The 20,887-nt window shown below is 44.8% G+C and overlaps 1 protein-coding gene across 8 annotated transcripts in view; it reads left to right on the top strand.

Annotated features, from left to right (window-relative positions):
- LOC118385486 (phosphatidylinositol 3-kinase regulatory subunit alpha-like) overlaps window positions 1-13,307 on the top strand; it is a 108,493-nt gene extending 95,186 nt beyond the window's left edge. For 3 of the 8 annotated variants that reach the window (XM_052521463.1, XM_052521462.1, XM_052521467.1), the window contains 8 exons: window positions 174-256; window positions 9,505-9,712; window positions 9,813-9,993; window positions 10,115-10,383; window positions 10,505-10,681; window positions 10,792-10,866; window positions 11,013-11,183; window positions 11,639-13,307. In XM_052521463.1, coding sequence (XP_052377423.1) covers window positions 174-256; window positions 9,505-9,712; window positions 9,813-9,993; window positions 10,115-10,383; window positions 10,505-10,681; window positions 10,792-10,866; window positions 11,013-11,183; window positions 11,639-11,828 — 1,354 coding nt within the window. In that variant the 3' untranslated portion in view covers window positions 11,829-13,307. Of the gene's footprint in view, window positions 1-173; window positions 257-5,798; window positions 6,084-7,087; window positions 7,364-7,435; window positions 7,602-9,504; window positions 9,713-9,812; window positions 9,994-10,114; window positions 10,384-10,504; window positions 10,682-10,791; window positions 10,867-11,012; window positions 11,184-11,638 lie in introns of those variants that run through there. The other 5 variants (XM_052521468.1, XM_052521466.1, XM_035772661.2 and 2 more) reach the window with 4 other exon arrangements.
- The last annotated feature ends 7,580 nt before the right edge of the window (window positions 13,308-20,887 follow it).

Genomic DNA, 20,887 nt, shown 5'->3' with positions numbered 1-20,887 from the left:
CTTTTCTATTTGCTAGCTGTGATGTAGCAATTAAAGGAGCCTGGTTAGAGACCGAGAGAGAGACCAGGGAGACCAGAGAAGCAGGGCCAGTCAGCTGCCTGGAAAATCACCGGATCAATTTGACTTTCATTTCGTCCTTTTTTCTTCTTTCTTCTACTTGTTCACATCATCAGCTGTGAGCCCAGCCCAGATGCTCACATCAAGATCATCGAGACCCTTGTGACCAGCGAATGGACAGAAGCCCAGGCTGCTCCAGGTCAGAAAACACACATTCCTCTCTTCTGTTATTCAGCATGTAGTATGCTCTTCTGGTTGGGGGTGTATGCAGAGCTCCAGAGTGACTGTCTCTGTATCTCAGTTCTATATTTAAAGCTAAAGAAACTAATGCCCATCCCTGCCTCTGTGAAAGAGATTTACGTTCATGTGCTGTAATGAGTTATAGACAGTTAAGACTGCATAATCACACTGCACTGTGCACAAACAAATGACTACATAGCAATATTAAAATATACATTTTAAAGCCTGCATTTGGTTTGATTCGTGTATACTTAGCGTTGGAACCTAGCATTTGGTTTGCTTCGTGTATACTTAGCGTTGGAACCTAGCATTTGGTTTGATTCGTGTATACTTAGCGTTGGAACCTAGCATTTGGTTTGCTTCGTGTATACTTAGCGTTGGAACCTAGCATTTGGTTTGCTTCGTGTATACTTAGCGTTGGAACCTAGCATTTGGTTTGATTCGTGTATACTTAGCGTTGGAACCTAGCATTTGGTTTGATTCGTGTATACTTAGCGTTGGAACCGAGCATTTGGTTTGCTTCGTGTATACTTAGCGTTGGAACCTAGCATTTGGTTTGCTTCGTGTATACTTAGCGTTGGAACCTAGCATTTGGTTTGCTTCGTGTATACTTAGCGTTGGAACCTGCAAAGCATTCTCCTGAGATTTTGGTAATGAGCCTCTTTATCTACTTCCCCCGGAGTCAGATGAGCTTCCCCTCTGTCCAGTATGTTAGAGGCACTTTTGCGAGTCAATGCTAACTACCTTTAGCTCAATGACTGGAAGTCCATGGTATCTAACTAACAGTTATGCAAATTGCTAAATATATATATAGTGTATTCCGAAAGTATGCAGACCCCTTTTTCCACATGGTGTTACTTTACAGCCTTGTTCTAAAATTGATTAAATCATTTCAAATCCTTATCAATACCCCATAATGACATCCTGTTTCCATTGATCATCGATGTTTCAACAACTTGATTGGAGTCCACCTGAACACAGTGGCCTCCTCCATTCTTAAATGGAAGAAGTTAGGAACCACCAAGACTCTTCCTAGACCAAGGGCCTTGGTCAGGGAGGTGATCAAGAACCCAATTGTCACTCTGACAAAGCTTTAGAGTTCCTCTTTGGAGATGGGAGAACCTTCCAGAAGGACAACAATCTCTACAGCACCCCACCAATCAGGCCTTTATGGTGGCCAGACGGAAGCCACTCCTCTGTAAAAGGCACATGACGGCCTGCTTGTAGTTTGCCAAAAGGAACCTAAAGGACTCTGACAATGAGGAACAAGATTCTCTGATGAAACGAAGATTGAACTATTTTGGCCTGAATGCCAATCGTCACTTCTGGAGGAAACCTGGCCAAAACCCTACGGTGTAGCATGGTGGTGGCAGCATCATGCTGTGGGGATGTTTTTCAGAGGCAGGGACTGGGAGACTAGTCAGGATCAAGGGAAAGATGAATGGAGCAAAGTACAGAGATCCTTGATGACAAACTGCTCCAGATGGCTCAGAACCTCAGGCGGAGGTCCACCTTCCAACAGGACTACGACCCTAATCACACAGCCAAGACAACGCAGGTCTCTCAATGTCCTCAAGTGGCCCAGCCAGAGCCCGGACTTGAACCCACTTCTCTGGAGAGACCTGAAAATAACTGTGCAGTGACGCTCCCCATCCAATCTTACAGAGCTTGAAAGGATCTGCAGAGCAGAATGGGAGAAACTCCCCAAATACAGGTGTGCCAAGCTTGTAGCGTCATACCCAAGAAGAGTCAAGCCTCTAATCGCTGCCAAAGGTACTTCAACAAAGTACTGAGTGAAGGGTCTGAATACGTATGTAAATGTGATATTTCAGGTTTGTTTTTTGTTTTTGCTAAAATGTCTATAAACCTGTTTTGGCTTTGTCATTATAGGATATTGTGTGTTGATTGATGAGGGGGGAAAGAACTATTGAATCAATTTTAGAATCAAATAAAATGACATTTTTGAATAAAATGTGAAACAAGTCAAGGGGTCTGAATACTTTCCAAAAGCACTATCTTCGGCTAAGGCTGCAGGGATAAAGGGATTGGGATGAACTCGTGGATACCACTTCAATGTTTCTGCAATTTGCATAACTGTTAGTTAGATACCCATGGAATTCCAGTCGTTGCACTAACGCCAGTTAGCATTGGCTCGCAAAACTACTTCTAACATCCTTCATACAGGATGCAGAGACACAGAAATGGTATCCACAAGTTCAGAGTAGGGAATAGGGTTCTATAGGGTTCTGGTCTAAAGTAGTGCACTATATAGGGAATAGGGTTCTACTTAATTGTATCCACAAGTTCATGTGACTCTGGGGAAGCAGAGTAGGGAATAGGGTTCTATAGGGTTCTGGTCTAAAGTAGTGCACTATATAGGGAATAGGGTTCTACTTAATTGTATCCACAAGTTCATGTGACTCTGAGGAAGCAGAGTAGGGAATAGGGTTCTATAGGGTTCTGGTCTAAAGTAGTGCACTATATAGGGAATAGGGTTCTACTTAATTGTATCCACAAGTTCATGTGACTCTGGGGAAGCAGAGTAGGGAATAGGGTTCTATAGGGTTCTGGTCTAAAGTAGTGCACTATATAGGAATAGGGTTCTACTTAATTGTATCCACAAGTTCATGTGACTCTGGGGAAGCAGAGTAGGGAATAGGGTTCTATAGGGTTCTGGTCTAAAGTAGTGCACTATATAGGGAATAGGGTTCTACTTAATTGTATCCACAAGTTCATGTGACTCTGGGGAAGCAGAGTAGGGAATAGGGTTCTATAGGGTTCTGGTCTAAAGTAGTGCACTATATAGGGAATAGGGTTCTACTTAATTGTATCCACAAGTTCATGTGACTCTGAGGAAGCAGAGTAGGGAATAGGGTTCTATAGGGTTCTGGTCTAAAGTAGTGCACTATATAGGGAATAGGGTTCTACTTAATTGTATCCACAAGTTCATGTGACTCTGGGGAAGCAGAGTAGGGAATAGGGTTCTATAGGGTTCTGGTCTAAAGTAGTGCACTATATAGGGAATAGGGTTCTACTTAATTGTATCCACAAGTTCATGTGACTCTGAGGAAGCAGAGTAGGGAATAGGGTTCTATAGGGTTCTGGTCTAAAGTAGTGCACTATATAGGGAATAGGGTTCTACTTAATTGTATCCACAAGTTCATGTGACTCTGGGGAAGCAGATAACTTAATTGCCAACATCCTAAAGTGTCCCTTTTAGCCATAGTGTCAATAATGGGATCTTATACTGTGTTGTGTAAGAAGGGCTTGTGTTAATTTTTGGTTTGGTGCCGAGGGTAGAGCCACCTTCCCCTTTTGAACAGGAAATCAGTGGCTTGTTGAGATCAAAGTGAATAGTTGATGTAAGCAGGTTTTTTAGGTGGATTCCATCAAACGTGCTGTGCACAGAAGAACCATCGATTTTAATTATGTAAGACTTTGTACCGTGGCCAGAAATACACTGAGAACGAAAGAACATCTCATAAATTCAGGTTGTGATGGAATAAAACCATATTGTGGGAAAAGCTATGATATTTATTTATTTATTTATATATATTTTGCATAATCGGTGGGGTGTGGACTAAGCTAGCGTTCTCGTGTAGGAGTGCACAATGTTGCGTGGCACGGTTGTGTTCTTACAGTTGCTTGTTGAAACAGCCTTTAGGCAGCCCGGGGGCCCATTGCCTGGCTGTCACTGTTTTAAAAAGTTTGATCTGTCGGGGCCTATTTCTAACATCTCGCTGCTGTCTGTAGTTCACACCTGCAGGAGCAATGGGCCGACGGGGGAGGTGGGCGGGCTGGTGGGCAAGGACGAGCACGAACACTCAACACCGCACGCTTTGACTTCTCTCTCTGCTGAAACAGCCAGGTCCCTTCCTGTGTCGAACACACACACACACACACTATGTGCCATGCACCGACACTTGTGAAACATACATACATGCCAGGTAGGTTGGACTCGGAGGGGAGCAGTTTGGCATTCAGTTGTGTTTAACACCACACGTGTGGATCTTTTGAGAGCACGTGTGAGACTTTCTACGAAAGTGTGGGTATGTGTACTGTCTGCAAATACGTGTTTCTCTGAATGATAGTCTGTCTGTGTGCGTGTCTGTATGCCTCCTTCCAGTTACTGGGAGCCTATTTTTAAGTAAGCAGCCAGAGGCCACTTAGATTTGGTTGGCTGGAAACTCGGTCCGTTCCACAGAGCACCTCTTGTTACACCACGATCAGACCGACAGCGTCATTGTGTTTTGGTACACCAGAAGTACATTCATTTCCAAGGGAGCGCTGCGTTTGCCTTGCACCAACCAATGCCTTGCCGTTTCAGTGCATTCTGCGTGGCGCGTATGTTGAATTTATTCAACACGTATGAAATTGTATGCGTCAACTGGACAGAAATAGTAGGATAAAGGCGAAATATTGAACTTTTGTTACACACACACATCCACAAATGTTTCATATTGAAAATGTTTGACTGCGGAATGAATTTACGCATCATTGATGCAATGACACTGTAGGTGAGATTGAGGCGTTAGCCCGGCGGCTGCTCTCCCCTCTACCCTTCTAACCCCCCCTCCCCGCTGGCTCCTTCCACACACCCCTCCCAATGACACTGTAGGTGAGATTGAGGCGTTAGCCTGGCGGCTGCTCCTACTTCCTAGGCCCACACTGCTCTCCCCTCTACCCTTCTAACCCCCTCCCCGCTGGCTCCTTCCACACACCCCTCCCAGCCCCCAAAGTGCCCAGCTCAGCAAATATTTGAACCTGTGCAAGTTAATCATAAGACTGACCCCCTTCGGTCGGCACTAGGGCCAGGTTTCAGAGTGGGCAGGCAGGGTCAACAGCAAGGCAGCAGCTCAGCTAATCATTAGAGCCACTGAACACGCCGATTAGCACGTGTGCTTTTCTGTTGCTCATTAGAAAAAGGACATTTCAGTCTTGGAAGGAGCCTATTTCCTATTCCTCAAAACCCCCTGAATGAATCTAATGTAACTCAAGAAATCTGTCATTAATTTTGACTATTTTCTTGGACAATGTTTTAGTTGAGCTATTTTACATGTATGGGCGCAGTATTTCTCAAGTTAAAAGATTTGCGATGTGTAAACAATGTGTAAACAAGGTCTGGCTATTGGGCAGGTCTGTCTCACTGTCTGTGCTATTGGATACAGAGCAATCACTGCAGCTGTTCACCCCGTGTTAGTGGGGAAATGTAAATCGTCAAATCACTGCCCAACCTTCATATACCTGTTGTGACCAAAATTATCCTATTTACACCTTGAGGTAAATTTTGGCACTAGAATAACAGTTTCTGACTCATATCGATGCCACATAGGTCGTTTTTCAAAGGGTTTTGTTGCTTTTTGAAGGCAGTTCCTCTTTAACCAGCGGTCCCCACTCGCACAGCCCTCCTCAGCCTGGCATAACATTTAGAGAGGGAGGGCGGGAGGGAGGGAGGGAGGGGGAGCTGTACAGAGAGGCACGCAGCCCTCTCACTGTTACACCACCTGTGTCAGATCAAGGAGCAAGCCAGGCAGTCGGGCACCTGCCTCCAAGCCAGAGAGTTACCGGATTACCTGGATTTCATTAAGTACCGCTGAACGGACCCGTCACCTCTCTAAGAACCACAGTAAAATAATCTTGTTGAAGCCACGGAATGGACATTTTCAGAAGGACTTGAGTTTTCTATCTAGAGCTCTGTCCGTCTGGATTTTACACACCGTTATTGGGAGAATTAAACAAAAGAGACACCACTGGTGCCTTATACCAGAACATGCACAACTTGCAACGTAAGTTTGAGATCTTGAATCGTTGCAAATCTGACACACTGGATAAGTTTAAAGGGTTTATTGCTAATGCGAGGGCTTCAGCAAAACCTTGAGACAATGAATTTTCTACATAGATGAATAGGCCAGATAGAAAATGGAAAACGTGCTGGGTAACAGTGGAGCAGGCTATGGGACAGAAACGAGACTGACAGGTTTTTTTTTTTTTTAAATGTATATCTCCTGGAGCTGTCAAGAGAACAGGTTTTCCTCGAGCCATCGCTCGCTCGCTCTCCGCTGCTGTACTTTTAGACACGGTTGGTTCATACAGGCCCCATAGATCACCCTGCCGCCTTTCTGTGTGGTCAGGACGGCACGCGGATTTATCTAGGGACAACAGTGCAGAATTTTCAATTTCGACGGTACCGTTTGAGGCAATTTTAGAGGCCTCAATCGGAATATGATTTTACTATCGAGCAAAAAATAAATAAGCCCATGAATATGAAGCACAAGTTGAATAATGTCGGGTTTTTCTTTACTTTTACTATTTGACTATTTAGTGCGTACATGTAGCTAGCTGTTCTTTTTAAACGAGATCACATGCCCTTTAAAAGGTCATACCCAGGTAAACTGCCGTCCTTATCACTCCGATAAGCTTTTATCTGGTATACTTTCAGTCAATGTGGCCTATTTCATCATTCCCAAGCTGCCTTTGGAAAGACTCCATTCCCCCCTCTTCCTCCCAATAATCCCCCCTGAGAATTACTGGTGTATTTTGGAGCCTCCGGGTGACTGGTGGTGGTAAGTGGGTGGCTGTGACCGGGGCAAAGGCTTTAGGATGTGTAGTGGAGCTGCTCTGCCTGGCCTGCCTACGTGCCGCAGCAGCAGCAGCAGAGCTGGTTTTGTCTCTGTGCCAACAGTGGGCTGGACTAAACCGGTATACGACACGCGCGGGGGGGAGGGATTGAGCAACCTTGCGGGAGGGAGGGCTGAGAGCTACAGAGCAGGAGAGAAAGAGAGAAGGCTGCAGATTCGTTTCACTCCAACTGCGTTAGAGCTATGAGAAGATGTTCACAGCAGCTATAGTCGGATCTATCTCTGGAAAGGATGCTGTGTGCTAAACAGATTATTATAGGGCTATTTTAGCCTGTTTATGTTCTAGTCTATATAGACACTGATCTGCACTACATGGACTGTGCACATTGAGGGATAGCAGCAGCAACTTCAAAATGACATCATCGCTTTCAGGAAATGAAAGATGCAGGAGTTGTTGTTGACAGTCCCCCCCCGCGCAATTGGCTGTGGTAAGTGATGTAACACATTACTGAGCAAGGAAGCAGGCAAGCTTGCCTTTAAAGACGGCTTTTTAAAATGGGTTTTCGAGGTGGTCGTACGAAGAGAGCAGGGCTCCATTCAGAACGCATTACGATCGTATCATTCAAATGTGCAACAAGGCTGTCTCTGAAACATGGGAGGATTTGGAGGACTCTTGTCTGAGACCCGATTCTGAACCTTTATTTTACCTAGAGATGGACCCTCCAGGTAGGCAAACTGACTTAGCTCATTAACGCTGGGTGTTGCATGACACGTCTGTCTCAATGCGTGCCGAGACATTGTTTGGCAGGGGGTACGATGGTCTAAGGCTAGCAGCAGCAGCACAGGAAGTCCCGAAGGCAAATGGTGAGTTCTGGTGGCGGTGAAATGTCACCATGACTGTCTGCCCAAAACTACTGCCTGCATTGCCATACCCTCTGGCCATCTCTGATCACCTGGATCTGTGGATGCACCGCTGCAACCAGTTGGAGAAATCCAGCGAAAGGGAACAGCCCATTTTATACATTATTCCATCGCCATGGATATGGCTCATGTTATAAATATGTATATTATGCCCATGGCTCGGTGTCTCTCCTGCTAAGTTGAAGTCTGAGGTACGCTGCAGCAGGACAGCAGGCAGATGGGGAACAAAGAGAGTGAAGCAGCTCTAAGTAGGTTTAAAAATAGCCTTCTGCCATTCCAGCTCAGCTCCCTCCTGCCTGCTCCTCTGAAAGAGTGGCAGCTATATCGAGTGAGCCTGAGTCACTGGTGTGATTAACCATTCCAATGCAGCGATTAGGGCTTATTGATTCTGAGTGCTAGCAGCATGAAATAGGAATGGGGGTGGGGGGGATCTGCGTTAGGGAGAATGCTGTTGCTAAGAAGAACCCATTTGGAAGAGAAGGGACTAGATCTCCGTTAGGGAGAATGCTGTTGCTAAGAAGAACCCATTTGGAAGAGAAGGGACTAGATCTGCGTTAGGGAGAATGCTGTTGCTAAGAAGAACCCATTTGGAAGAGAAGGGACTAGATCTGCGTTAGGGAGAATGCTGTTGCTAAAGAAGAACCCATTTGGAAGAGAAGGGACTAGATCTTCGTTAGGGAGAATGCTGTTGCTAAAGAAGAACCCATTTGGAAGAGAAGGGACTAGATCTGCGTTAGGGAGAATGCTGTTGCTAAGAAGAACCCATTTGGAAGAGAAGGGACTAGATCTGCGTTAGGGAGAATGCTGTTGCTAAGAAGAACCCATTTGGAAGAGAAGGGACTAGATCTGCGTTAGGGAGAATGCTGTTGCTAAAGAAGAACCCATTTGGAAGAGAAGGGACTAGATGTGTTCACCGTAACGTGGTGATGTCTGAGGGTTTTTTTTCTGTCCCTGGAGCTTGGTGTGTTCATTGGTTTCTCTACAGACAGTTATATTGGTGGATATGTGCCTGAGTTATATGATTTACAGGATGATTCTGCAATGGTTTACAGTTTTTTTTTTTTGCATTTGAGCTGCAGGCCCAAATCTGCGCTCCATTTAGGTCTGAAATTATGCAGTGTCATTTATTTTTTTCTCTTTTTTTGTGGCCGTTTTGCAGAAAGGCAGAGATTATCTGTGTGCGACGTAATTGGGGCAACAGATGGGGTTGATTTCTCGTTGTTGCGATTTATGGTTAGGTCCCAACACAGAGGAGTGAAGGGGGCTCTTTTTTCTTTCTTGAATGTAATCCATTCTCCCTTACTCACTCCTTTTTTTTCTCCTCTCTCTCTCTCTCACTTGCGCTCTCTCTCTTGCTCTCTCTCTCAATGTTGGAGACCAGTGGTATTCATTCAGCCCAATGTAATCAAGTGGAAAGGATTGGAGGGAGAAAGCCGTATCCTCCCACTGTTCTAACTGCCACAGACGCTCTTGATCGTCCACTAAGCAAATGGAATTATATTTTCCACTCGCAGCTAGAGAGTAATATATATATTTCTACAACCCCTTTCAGCTCCCCCCTGGCATACTGGCATTACATTATATAGACTATGCCAGGAGTGACATCACTCCTGATAACGGTATGCTCCTGTTTAATGCAATAGGCAATTGACTGTATCATCATCACATGAACTAAGCAGCCCTCTCTCTCCCCTCTCGAACAATACAGCCCTACCTCCCAAGCCGCCCAAACCCGCAGCCCCTGCTGTCACTAACAACGGTATGAACAACAACATGGCGCTGCAGGACGGCGAATGGTACTGGGGAGACATCTCCCGCGAGGAGGTCAACGAGAAGCTGAGGGACACGGCCGACGGTACGTTCCTGGTCCGTGATGCCTCCACCAAGATGCACGGCGACTACACGCTCACGTTGAGGTAAGTGTTTTTCCCTCACATCGCACATCCTCTATAACTAGTGTTTGTTGAGTATTTCATTTTAATTTGGTCCCCCCTCCCTATTGGTCTCCACTTACAGAAAAGGGGGTAACAATAAGCTGATCAAGATATTCCACCGGGATGGGAAATATGGCTTTTCGGACCCCCTGACCTTCAACTCAGTGGTGGAGCTCATCAACCACTACCGCAACGAGTCGCTGGCCCAATACAACCCCAAGCTCGACGTCAAGCTGCAGTTCCCCGTCTCCAAACACCAGCAGGTAACCGTCAGCATGATCATTTCATTTGTTTAGGACTTTTCACACAATGCGGTCATAGCTCAAAAGCCTTGGCAAATGTAGATCTACAGCTCTACTCCATTTCTTCGCCTCCCCTTCTCAGGATCAGGTGGTGAAGGAGGACAACATCGAGGCTGTGGGGAAGAAGCTCCATGAGTACCACCAGCAGTACCAGGAGAAAAACCGAGAGTACGACCGCCTCTACGAGGAGTACACCAGGACGTCCCAGGAAATCCAAATGAAGAGGACAGCTATCGAAGCCTTCAACGAAACCATCAAGATCTTCGAGGAGCAGTGCCAAACGCAAGAGCGGTACAGCAAAGAGTACATTGAAAAGTTCAGGAGGGAAGGCAATGACAAGGAGATCCAGAGGTAAGGGCTTGATCTAGACCCCCCCAAAAAAAAAACTGCCCCAAAAATACAATTTGGACACGTTGTTTTCTTATCTGATCAACTTCTTAATGCTTCATAAGTGAGTTATTGTTTTCCTCAGGATCATGGGCAACTATGAGAAGCTGAAGTCTCGTATCAGTGAGATCGTGGACAGCAAGCGGCGTCTGGAGGAGGATCTGAAGAAGCAGGCCGCTGACTACCGAGAGATCGACAAACGGATGAACAGCATCAAGCCCGACCTCATCCAGCTCCGCAAGACCAGGGATCAGTACCTCATGTAAGTATCACCTCCTGGTTTCAAATCAATTCAACTTTACTTTTCTGGTGATGGGAACGTCTTGTAAAGGTCTCGATACTACCGGTTTCTAATCGGTCCTTGTATTCCAGGTGGTTGACCCAGAAGGGTGTCAGGCAGAAGAAGCTCAACGAGTGGCTGGAAATCAAGAACGAGAACACGGAAGAGTGAGTATTATAGACTGACCTTCCATACATTTTTATGTTCCTGGCATCGTTGGCAAAGTTATGGGACAAGCAACAGGGAATCATAGTTTGCCATTCGATTTCAAACTTTAAGTGCCTAACTCCCTCCGTCCATCTATGTTCTCCAGTCAATACTCCATGGTGGATGACGATGAGGACCTCCCACACCACGACGAGCGCTCCTGGAAGCTGGGCAACATCAACCGGCTGCAGGCTGAGGCCCTCCTCCGGGGGAAGAGGGACGGAACATTCCTGGTCCGAGACAGCAGCAAGGCAGGATGCTATGCCTGCAGTGTTGTGTACGTATAAAGACCTCATTCTACCTTTGTCGTATAGTCATATAAGCATCTACCTGATCCTGAACTGACCCTACCAGCATTTGGTTACTGATGCAATGTAATTTACCTCTGCGTTTGTACGGCTGTAGCTTGACAGTGTTCCCTTGAAGGATCAGACTGTGCTGCACTGCACCCTTTCTGTTTACCTCAACCTGAAGTCAAGCTGTTTGCTCCTACACTGTTCAGCACATTGACGTTGGCACTGCAAACACAAATTCAGAGACTGTAGACTTTACAGGAACAGGTGTAGACACTGCAGCTCAACCATGTCTAGAGTGAACCTTGTGTGACCAAGGGCTTGATGATTAGTCAAGTCGTAGAGTCAGGTGTGCCCTAGTGCTGGGAACGAAAAAGTACAACCTGACCTAATAGAATATGACTTGACGTTTCTCTCCTTCTCCGTCTCTCCTCTCCAGTGTGGAAGGTGAGGTGAAGCACTGTGTCATCAACAAGACGCCCTCAGGGTTTGGCTTCGCCGAACCTTACAACCTGTACAACTCGCTCAAAGAACTGGTCCTCCACTATCAGCACACGTCACTGGTCCAGCACAATGACTCTCTGAATGTTACGCTAGCGCACCCCGTCTACGCACAGCAGAAGCGGTGAGGACCCTCCTGGCCATTCAGTTGGGCAAAAACATGAAAGAGACTTGTTTTCCTAAAAATGTATATTTATATATTGTGCTCGGACTTTGGACTCAATGATTTTAAAAAAATAATAATAATTAAAAACTAGGCCCGTGTCTTGCCTACTAACAGACGTTTGACCCACGAGAGAGGAAAGGACTAAAGAGACTAACGCAAAACGAAGCCTGAAAACATTTCAGTGACTGTGAACTGACTGTGAACAGTGGCGAGAGCCTGAATGTAGTTTTGTCTCTCATGCGTATTGTGGGAGCGCAGAGTCGAGGTGAAACTGCTGAACTCTCTCCCCAGCGGAGGACATTGGAGGCCTTTTCCTAATGGTGCTTGTTCTTTTCAAAGCTTTACCAGCTGGAATGTCAAAACGCAGATAAAACTTGAGTGCATCATTTTTTTTTTTTTTTCTCGCGCGTTTTTACTTTCAAGTCTATCCCCCTGCGGGTGTCTGTGTCCATGTGACCAAAACTCACAGTATCTGAAAGCTGTTGGGGTGTCTAACACGTGTGTGTGTGTGTGTGTGTGTGTGTGTAAGTGTTCAGTGACAGACCATGGATCAGCTGATAAATGTAGCAAAATGGCACTTTTGACAAAGTATAATCGTTTTCTTGGAAAGACTCCTACGGACTTACAGTGCAGAGACTAAACTGTTCTCTACTGTGGATGAGTGAAAATATGAACAGACTTGAAATGGAAATACTTCATTATGTATATATACAGAGGGGAACGTCAGTACACAGCAAACCTACCGCACCATACCAAAAAATAAAGCTCAGTTACTGTTCAGTTATGTCCTAATCTGCTATGCAATTATGTATCTCCCTTATTTCTACAAAGTTGTTTTTATGCTGTTGCAAACCCATAATATAAGCTTGTTTTTAATGCTTGAGAAAGTTTATTTCCCGTGTAAATATCCAAGAGGATATTTTGTGTCAAAATGCCACGATAGAAACTGCTTCAGATTTTTAAGAAAGTAAATAATAGTAACATATACTTTATTACAAATGACTTTATCAGCAACGGATATAAAGATGGAAAAGATGAGTATTTTATTAGTACTTTTTTTTTTGCTTCAAACTGATGTTCTCAGGCAGAGCCTTTTTGAGTATTTGACAGTTGCTTCAGTCACAAGAGATATTTCTAACATAGCCACGTGTTTTTAGGTCTTTGTCGAAACAACGGTAGCATCCCCAAGTGGCACTCTAATTCCTTATAGTATACAGGGGATAGTGTGCCATTTTAGAATGATGGGAATATTTGTTGATTACTGCAATCATAATGGTGCATGTTGTACTCACCTTTTCAACCATCTCCATGGAAACAACCGTATAGATTTATTTTGTTATATAACCTTTCCCCCAAGGAAATCAGAGCAAATCGGTGTCTTGAAATGATGGAAATTGTTATTAAAAAGATGAATTGGGAGACATTTTTATCTTCCCCTATGCATTGGCCACATTGTATATTTTTTCTGTATCAGAAAATCTTTTGAGTTGTTTACGTGGGTGGATCAACTCATTTCAAATAGTCCGTGATTGCTTATTCTCATACGACATTGTACACCAAGTGGTTGTGTTACTTGGAGAACGTACCCACATTTAGCTGCCAACCCGCTTAGTAAACATTGTCACCGCTGCACATTTCCCAAAACTATTTTTCGACTCCTGACTTTTTTCCAAGATGTAAATGTCCATATGAGTCTAAATTAGGGTGTTAATCTATACTACACTGTTAGCATGTGTGGATTTTTCATTATAAAATATTATGATTAACTTTGAATTAGACTATCATCCAAGCCCAGTCGATTTGATAAATTAATGTAATTTGTTTAAATCTACACTGGCTGGCAATGTTGGCAAATGTAACCCTCTACATCATCTATCCCTATTAGAAACATGAAATAAATGTAACCCTCTACATCATCTATCCCTATTAGAAACATGAAATAAATGTAACCCTCTACATCATCTATCCCTATTAGAAACATGAAATAAATGTAACCCTCTACATCATCTATCCCTATTAGAAACATGAAATAAATGTAACCCTCTACATCATCTATCCCTATTAGAAACATGAAATAAATGTGTCGGGAGAGGATTAACCTATTGAAGTGTATTTTTAATTCCCCTTTGACATAAATGGCTAGTGAGACGTTTCAATCTGGCACCACTATTATACCTGTATATTTGCCGGGAGTACATTTCCACAAATCTCATGGTATACTTAAAGGTTGAAGAGAAAGAGAGGCATTAGATATGTTTCATTCGGGGGAAAGAAGTGTTGCCAATGTTGGATAAACATCATTTCTTCTCTCTGGGTGGGATGCATGTGTTAAACAGGGCAACTGGAGCGCTGCCTTTTGGTGGGTTCTGTTTACAACAATTACGTGTATGACCCCATGACCTTTTGTGAGCCCCCCTGGGAGTGGAATTTCGACAAAGTGTAAAACTTATAGTCGGTGCAATGTGTACGAGGTGTGTTCACACTGTAACAGTTTTGCATCAGTGTGTGACCAAAATGATCATCATGTGAAATGTATTTTTTTTTACACATTTAAGATGAATCGTTTTCTCTCACATTTGACGTTAACTGTTTCTCTTTTTGCTTTGTTCGCATTGGTACACTCAAGGCCAATAACTTCTGAACCAGCTACAACGAAGCAAGTTTGGATTCAAACTACTATGCCACCTCTGGGACAAATAACCATTGTACTACAGTATACCTTTATACCTTTTCAAGTTTGTTGTATAAATGTAGTTTGATCCCAGGCTGGTCTTGTTTGTTTTACATTTGTCCAAAGTGTCGTCTCGTTCGACACTCTTTTCTTTGGAAAAATCTGCACCATTTTGAGGGTTAAGACTTTTCTTTTCTCCCTCAGTTGACACCTGTGAGGTGATTGTTACAGAAACGTTGTTTGCAATTTACCAATATTCCCTCAGTTTTTGCTTCAATCGTGTATTGGGCTTTGTTTAAAGATAATAAACATTTGTTTAAAAAAAAAAAAAAAGTAAAGCTTTTCAGTGTTATTATTGAAGTAAAATAGCTCATTTTCCACATTGTGACATCCATGTACACATACCAGACAAAAGGCTCCTTTTTCAGTTGCAGAACTGTGTACAGCTGGGTGTCTTTTTGAGGTTATGCAAGTTGAACGGTGTGGGCATTATGGCACAGCATTTGATGTCATCAGTGATAAGACGGAACACGTTGTTCCCTCGAGAGAACATTCACACTGTAATTTAATTTATAGAGGCGTACGTGGTTTTTGCTATTTTAACACGCCACTTAATTCTAGAATGGACCTTTCAGTTCCTACTTTTAACCAATACATTTCTACTTGCAGAAATAGGATGTTAATTATAATTGTATTAAATTAAACATGCATTTAGTCATTTAGCAGACACTCTTAACCCTAATTGCTCCTGTAAGTAACTCTGGATAAGTGCCTTGCTCAAGAGTACAGATGTCATTTTTAGTGAGTAGGCTCAGGGATTCGAACCAGCAACATTTAAGTTAATATCTCAGCACTCTTAACCACAAGGCTACCTGCCGCCCCATATACACTCACCGGACAGTTTATTAGGTACACCATCCCATTCACAAAATTGAGTCGCTCCTACGGACAGTGAGTCACGTGGCCATGGCTTGTTATATAAAGCAGGCAGACATCGAAGTGACCTAAGCGATTTTGAGTGTGAGTCGGTGCCAGGCGCGTCGAGTCCAGTATCTCAGAAATGGCCCCCTTCCTGGGCTTTTCACACACGACAGGGTCTAGGGTTTTACCAAGAATGGTGCGACAAACAAAAAACTTCCAGTCAGCGACAGTCCTGTGTGTGAAAACAGCTTGTTGATGAGAGAGGTGGAAGGAGAATGGCAAGAATCGGGTAAGCTAACCGGCGGGCCACAAACAGACAAATAACTGCAGAATGGCAATCTTGGAACGCACACATTGTTGATCCTTGTTACGGATGGGCTATTGCAGACGACCACGCCGGATTCGTATCAGCTAAAAACAAGAAGCGTCTCGATGTCACGTGATTATCAACACTGGACAATTGAGGAGTGGAAAAACATTTGCCTGTTACATGACAGCGAGTTCAGTTTACTTGAATGGCCTGGTCAGTCCCCAGACCTCAACCCAATAGAGCATCTTTGGGATGAGATGGAACAGGCTGTTTGCAGCAAGAATGTCTCGCTGTCCAATCTGCAGCAACTGCATGATGCCATCGCGTCAGCATGGACCAACATCCCTGTGGAATGTTTCTAATACCTTGTAGAATGCCCCGAATAATTCAGGCTGTTCTAGAGGGAAAGGGGGTGTGACCCAGTCCTAGATGGGTGTACCTCTATCAGATCTTACTTAATTGTAAGATATTTTGTGCATGCACCCCAATAAGCAGTGTTCCTTTACTTATTAATGCCTTGACCCACCAAAATGGTCTTGTGAATCATTATATTAACAAACCAATGGTTCCATCCATAGCACAATCTTAAACCACAACCCAGTAGGGATTGGCTGCGATCCACCATTTTGTGAAACAAGTTTATCCACACTCTTTTAACACAAGAGGTCTTCACTGTTGCAAGTGACGTGCCAGCAGGCCATCCCACCCCTGACTCACTGGTAGCAATGAGTCTTGCCCTGGGTTTTGTACCAATGCTCCAGCTCAAAGGGCAAATAGTTCCCTGGAGGTTATAGCCATCCCAGCAAACTTGATTTAATCATCTACTGAGAGAGAGAGCGTGAGAGAGAGGGAGATCATTCGAGCAATGTGACCCAGAGGAAATATACACTGGATTCTTCCCATTGTAGTTCCTTGAATTGCAAATAATAACAACCCTCCTGCCCATTACAGTGCCCTTAGTCTGCATTTTAGAACAGCCAGGTTGGAGAATTCTGGAATGCACTGTTCTGAAACATGCTGAAAGGTTTTTTGTTATAGAATTAGATCACCTTAGAGAGCTTCCTCTCAACTAAAGTGCCAGAATGCAGAGGTAGCAACGAGAAGAAAGATACAGATGAGGTTGATCAAGCGTATCCTCTGACAACCACTGTCTGCTGTTTGCGTCAGCATCAGAAACGGAAAATGTAAACCACAGAGCACATGACCTTAACCTCTCGATTTGTTCTCCCCTCAGCGGACTGCATCTTTTTCACACTTATGAATAAGACATTTATAAATAGAGCAAAATGTTTCCATAGTAAAATGAAGTACTATCTAAGACATGACAGAGGTAGACTAGATTATGCATGCATTTAATCACAGCTTGTTTAAGTAGTACATCATAGACCTAATTAATATTACTGAAATAAAAAAAATAGCATTTTGATTAAGGTGTCTTACCAATGACAATGTCAGTCCTAACCCAAAGATAGGTCCATGCACAAAGATGAGCCAATTAGCTTTTGTGGCATCAAAGCTTGACCAGTGAGAGGTCAAGGGGGAGTGTCCATTAGCTAAAGGCCTTAAAGTAACACAATTCACTAGTAGCCTACTTATGGTAGGCTTCTGGGATTTCCACCATAATTTGCAAATAAATTCATTAAAAATCCTACAATGTGATTTTCTGGATTTTTTTTCAAATTTTGTCTGTCATAGTTGAAGTGTACCTATGATGAAAATTACAGGCCTCTCATCTTTTTAAGTGGGAGAACTTGCACAATTGGTGGCTGACTAAATACTTTTTTGCCCCACTGTATGCTGAGCACTTGTTGGCTGCTTTTCATTCACTCTGCGGTCCAACTCATCCCAAACCATCTCAATTGGGTTGAGGTTGGGTGATTGTGGAGGACAGGTCATCTGATGCAGCCCTCCATCACTCTCCTTCTTGGTCATATAGCCCGTACACAGCCTGGAGGTGTGTTGGGTCATGGTCCTGTTGAAAAACAAATGATAGTCCCACTCAGCGCAAACCAGATGGGATGTCGTATCGCTACAGAATGCTGTGGCAGCCATGCTGGTGAAGTGTGCCTTGAATTTTAAATAAGTCACTGACAGTGTCACCAGCATCTCACAAAGACATAATCCAAGATGGTGTGGAAGTCAGACGTCTTTGTCTTGTCTTGTCCCATGTATATGTCTTTTTATCTTTTTCTTCGCATTCTTTTAAATATTTTTCCTAAACCTCAACTTCAAAATACTCTCCTGCAAGCCGCCTCACCCAATGTGGTGTGCATCTGTTTTTTTTCTAAAGTATTTCTACTTACATCGGAACTCGACTGAAGCTAGCTAGCTAACAGCTACCAGCTATCAGTCAGTTAACCACTGCTAGCGGTCATCAACTAACCTTTAGCTCGGAAAGCTCTCGCCAGTTCATATAACCCGATTCAAACCAGAGCACGTCGGACCTATTTTTCTCTCCATATCCCCGGATTCCTACCGCAAACTCTGAACCTTTTCATCTGGACCATCGCAGCTAGCTAACCGCAACCCGGGTTGACTTCTCCTGGCTAATGTTTTTGTCCTGGAGCAAGCACCAATTAGCCTGGAGCTATCCCATGCTAGGCCAATCTCCCGGTGAGGGCTCCTGGGCTACCCCTGAAGCCCACTCCTCGGCTACAATATCCGGACCCCTTCTACTGCCGGTATGGGGAACGGAACCCTGGCGATCCTTCACGATTGGAATACCGACATAATCTCCCCGAGGATTCCAACAGGCCCCTCAGGCGCGATGTCCCCTGAAGGCCCATTCTGCTAACCGTGGCCTGCTAGCTATCTAAAGCATATTGGACTGTTAGCTGATCCATCGGCCAGTTTGTTGGACCACTATACACATTTTGCCAATTGGACTTGGACCCCTCTGCTACTTGGAACCATGCTAATTCCACGACTGGTCTATCGACGTCACCACACGAGGAGGCGAAGAGACTTCCCCCATCACGATGTCCCTCTAAGGCCCTTCTGCTAATTTGCTTCAAACTGCTAGCTTGCTAGCCCCGGTCTGCTAACTATCTGAATCGCCGTGTCCCCAGCCAGCCCAACCACTCACTGGACCCATACGATTCACTTGGCTCCGCATGCCTCTCCCTAATATCAATATGCCTTCTCCATTACTGTCCTGGTTAGTGATTACGGTCTTATTTCACTGTAGAGCCTCTAGCCCTGCTCAATATGCCTTAACCAACCATGTTGTTCCACCTCCTACATATGCGATGACTTCGCCTGGTTGAAACGTCTCTAGAGACTATATCTCTCTCATCATTACTCAATGCCTAGGTTTACCTCTAATGTACTCTCTTCCTACCATACCTTTGTCTGTACGTTATGCCTTGAATCTATGCTATCATGCCCAGAAACCTGCTCCTTTTACTCTCAGTTCTTATAGCCTTTAGCTGTACCCTTATCCTGCTTCTCCTCTGTTCCTCTGGTGATGTGGAGGTTAATCCAATGACCTGCAGTGTCTAGCTCCACTCCTACTCCCCAGGTGCTCTCATTTGTTGACTTCTGTAACCGTAAAAGCCTTGGCATGTTAACATTAGAAGCCTACTCCCTAAATTTGCTTTATTCGCTAATTTAGCACATTCTGTCAACCCGGATGTCTTAGCCGTGTATGAATCCTGGCTTCGGAAATCCACGAAAAACCCTGAAATTTCCATCCCTAACTATAACATTTCCCGCCAAGATAGAACTGCCAAAGGGGGCGGTGTTGCAATCTATTGCAGGGATAGCCTGCAGAGTTCTGTCTTACTGTGCAGGTCTACAGCAAAACAATTTGAGCTTCAACTTCTAAGAATTCCCCTTTCCATAAACAAGTCTCTCACCGTTGCCACTTGTTATAGACCACCCTCTGCCCCCAGCTGTGCCCTGGACACCATATGTAAATTGATTTCCCCTCATCTATCTTCTGAGCTCGTGCTGCTAGGTGACCTAAACTGGGATATGCTCAACACCCCGGCCATACTATAATCTAAGCTTGATGCCCTCAATCTCACACAAATTATCAACGGACCTACCAGGTACAATCCCAAATCCGTAAACAGGGGCACCCTCTTAGATATCATCCTAACTAACTTGCCCTCCAAATACACCTTTGCTGTTTTCAACCAATATCTCAACGATCACTGACTCATTGCCTGCATCCGTAATGGGTCTGCGGTCAAACGACCACCCTTCATCACTGTCAAACACTCCCTAAAACACTTCAGGAGACAGGCCAGTACATCTGGAGACGTGGAGGAGGCCGTAGGAGGGCAACAACCCAGCAGCAGGACCGCTACCTCCGCCTTTGTGCAAGGAGGAGCAGGAGGAGCACTGCCAGAGCCCTGCAAAATTACCTCCAGCAGGCCACAAATGTGCATGTGTCTGCTCAAACAGTCAGAAACAGACTCCATGAGGGTGGTATGAGGGCCCGACGTCCACAGGTGGGGGTTGTGCTTACAGCCCAACACCGTGCAGGACGTTTGGCATTTGCCAGAGAATACCAAGATTGGCAAATTCGCCACTGGCGCCCTGTGCTCTTCACAGATTAAAGCAGATTCACACTGAGCACATGTGACAGACGTGACAGATTCTGGAGATGCCATGGAGAACGTTCTGCTGCCTGCAACATCCTCCAGCATGACCAGTTTGGCGGTGGGTCAGTCATGGTGTGGGGTGGCATTTCTTTGGGGGGCCGCACAGCCCTCCATGTGCTTTCCAGAGGTAGCCTGACTGCCATTAGGTACCGAGATGAGATCCTCAGACCCCTTGTGAGACCATATGCTGGTGTGGTTGGCCCTGGGTTCCTCCTAATGCAAGACAATGCTAGACCTCATGTGGCTGGAGTGTGTCAGCAGTTCCTGCAAGAGGAAGGCATTGATGCTATGGACTGGCCCGCCCGTTCCCCAGACCTGAATCCAATTGAGCACATCTGGGACATCATGTCTCGCTCCATCCACCACGTTGCACCACAGACTGTCCAGGAGTTGGTGGATGCTTTAGTCCAGGTCTGGGAGGAGAACCCTCAGGAGACCATCCGCCACCTCATCAGGAGCATGCCCAGGTGTTGTAGGGAGGTCATATAGGCACATGGAGGCCACACACA

Source organism: Oncorhynchus keta, chromosome 6 (genome assembly GCF_023373465.1).
Source record: "Oncorhynchus keta strain PuntledgeMale-10-30-2019 chromosome 6, Oket_V2, whole genome shotgun sequence".
NCBI lineage: Eukaryota > Metazoa > Chordata > Actinopteri > Salmoniformes > Salmonidae > Oncorhynchus > Oncorhynchus keta.
Note: the sequence above shows the minus strand (reverse complement) of the source record. Positions and strands in the feature narration are given on the sequence as shown.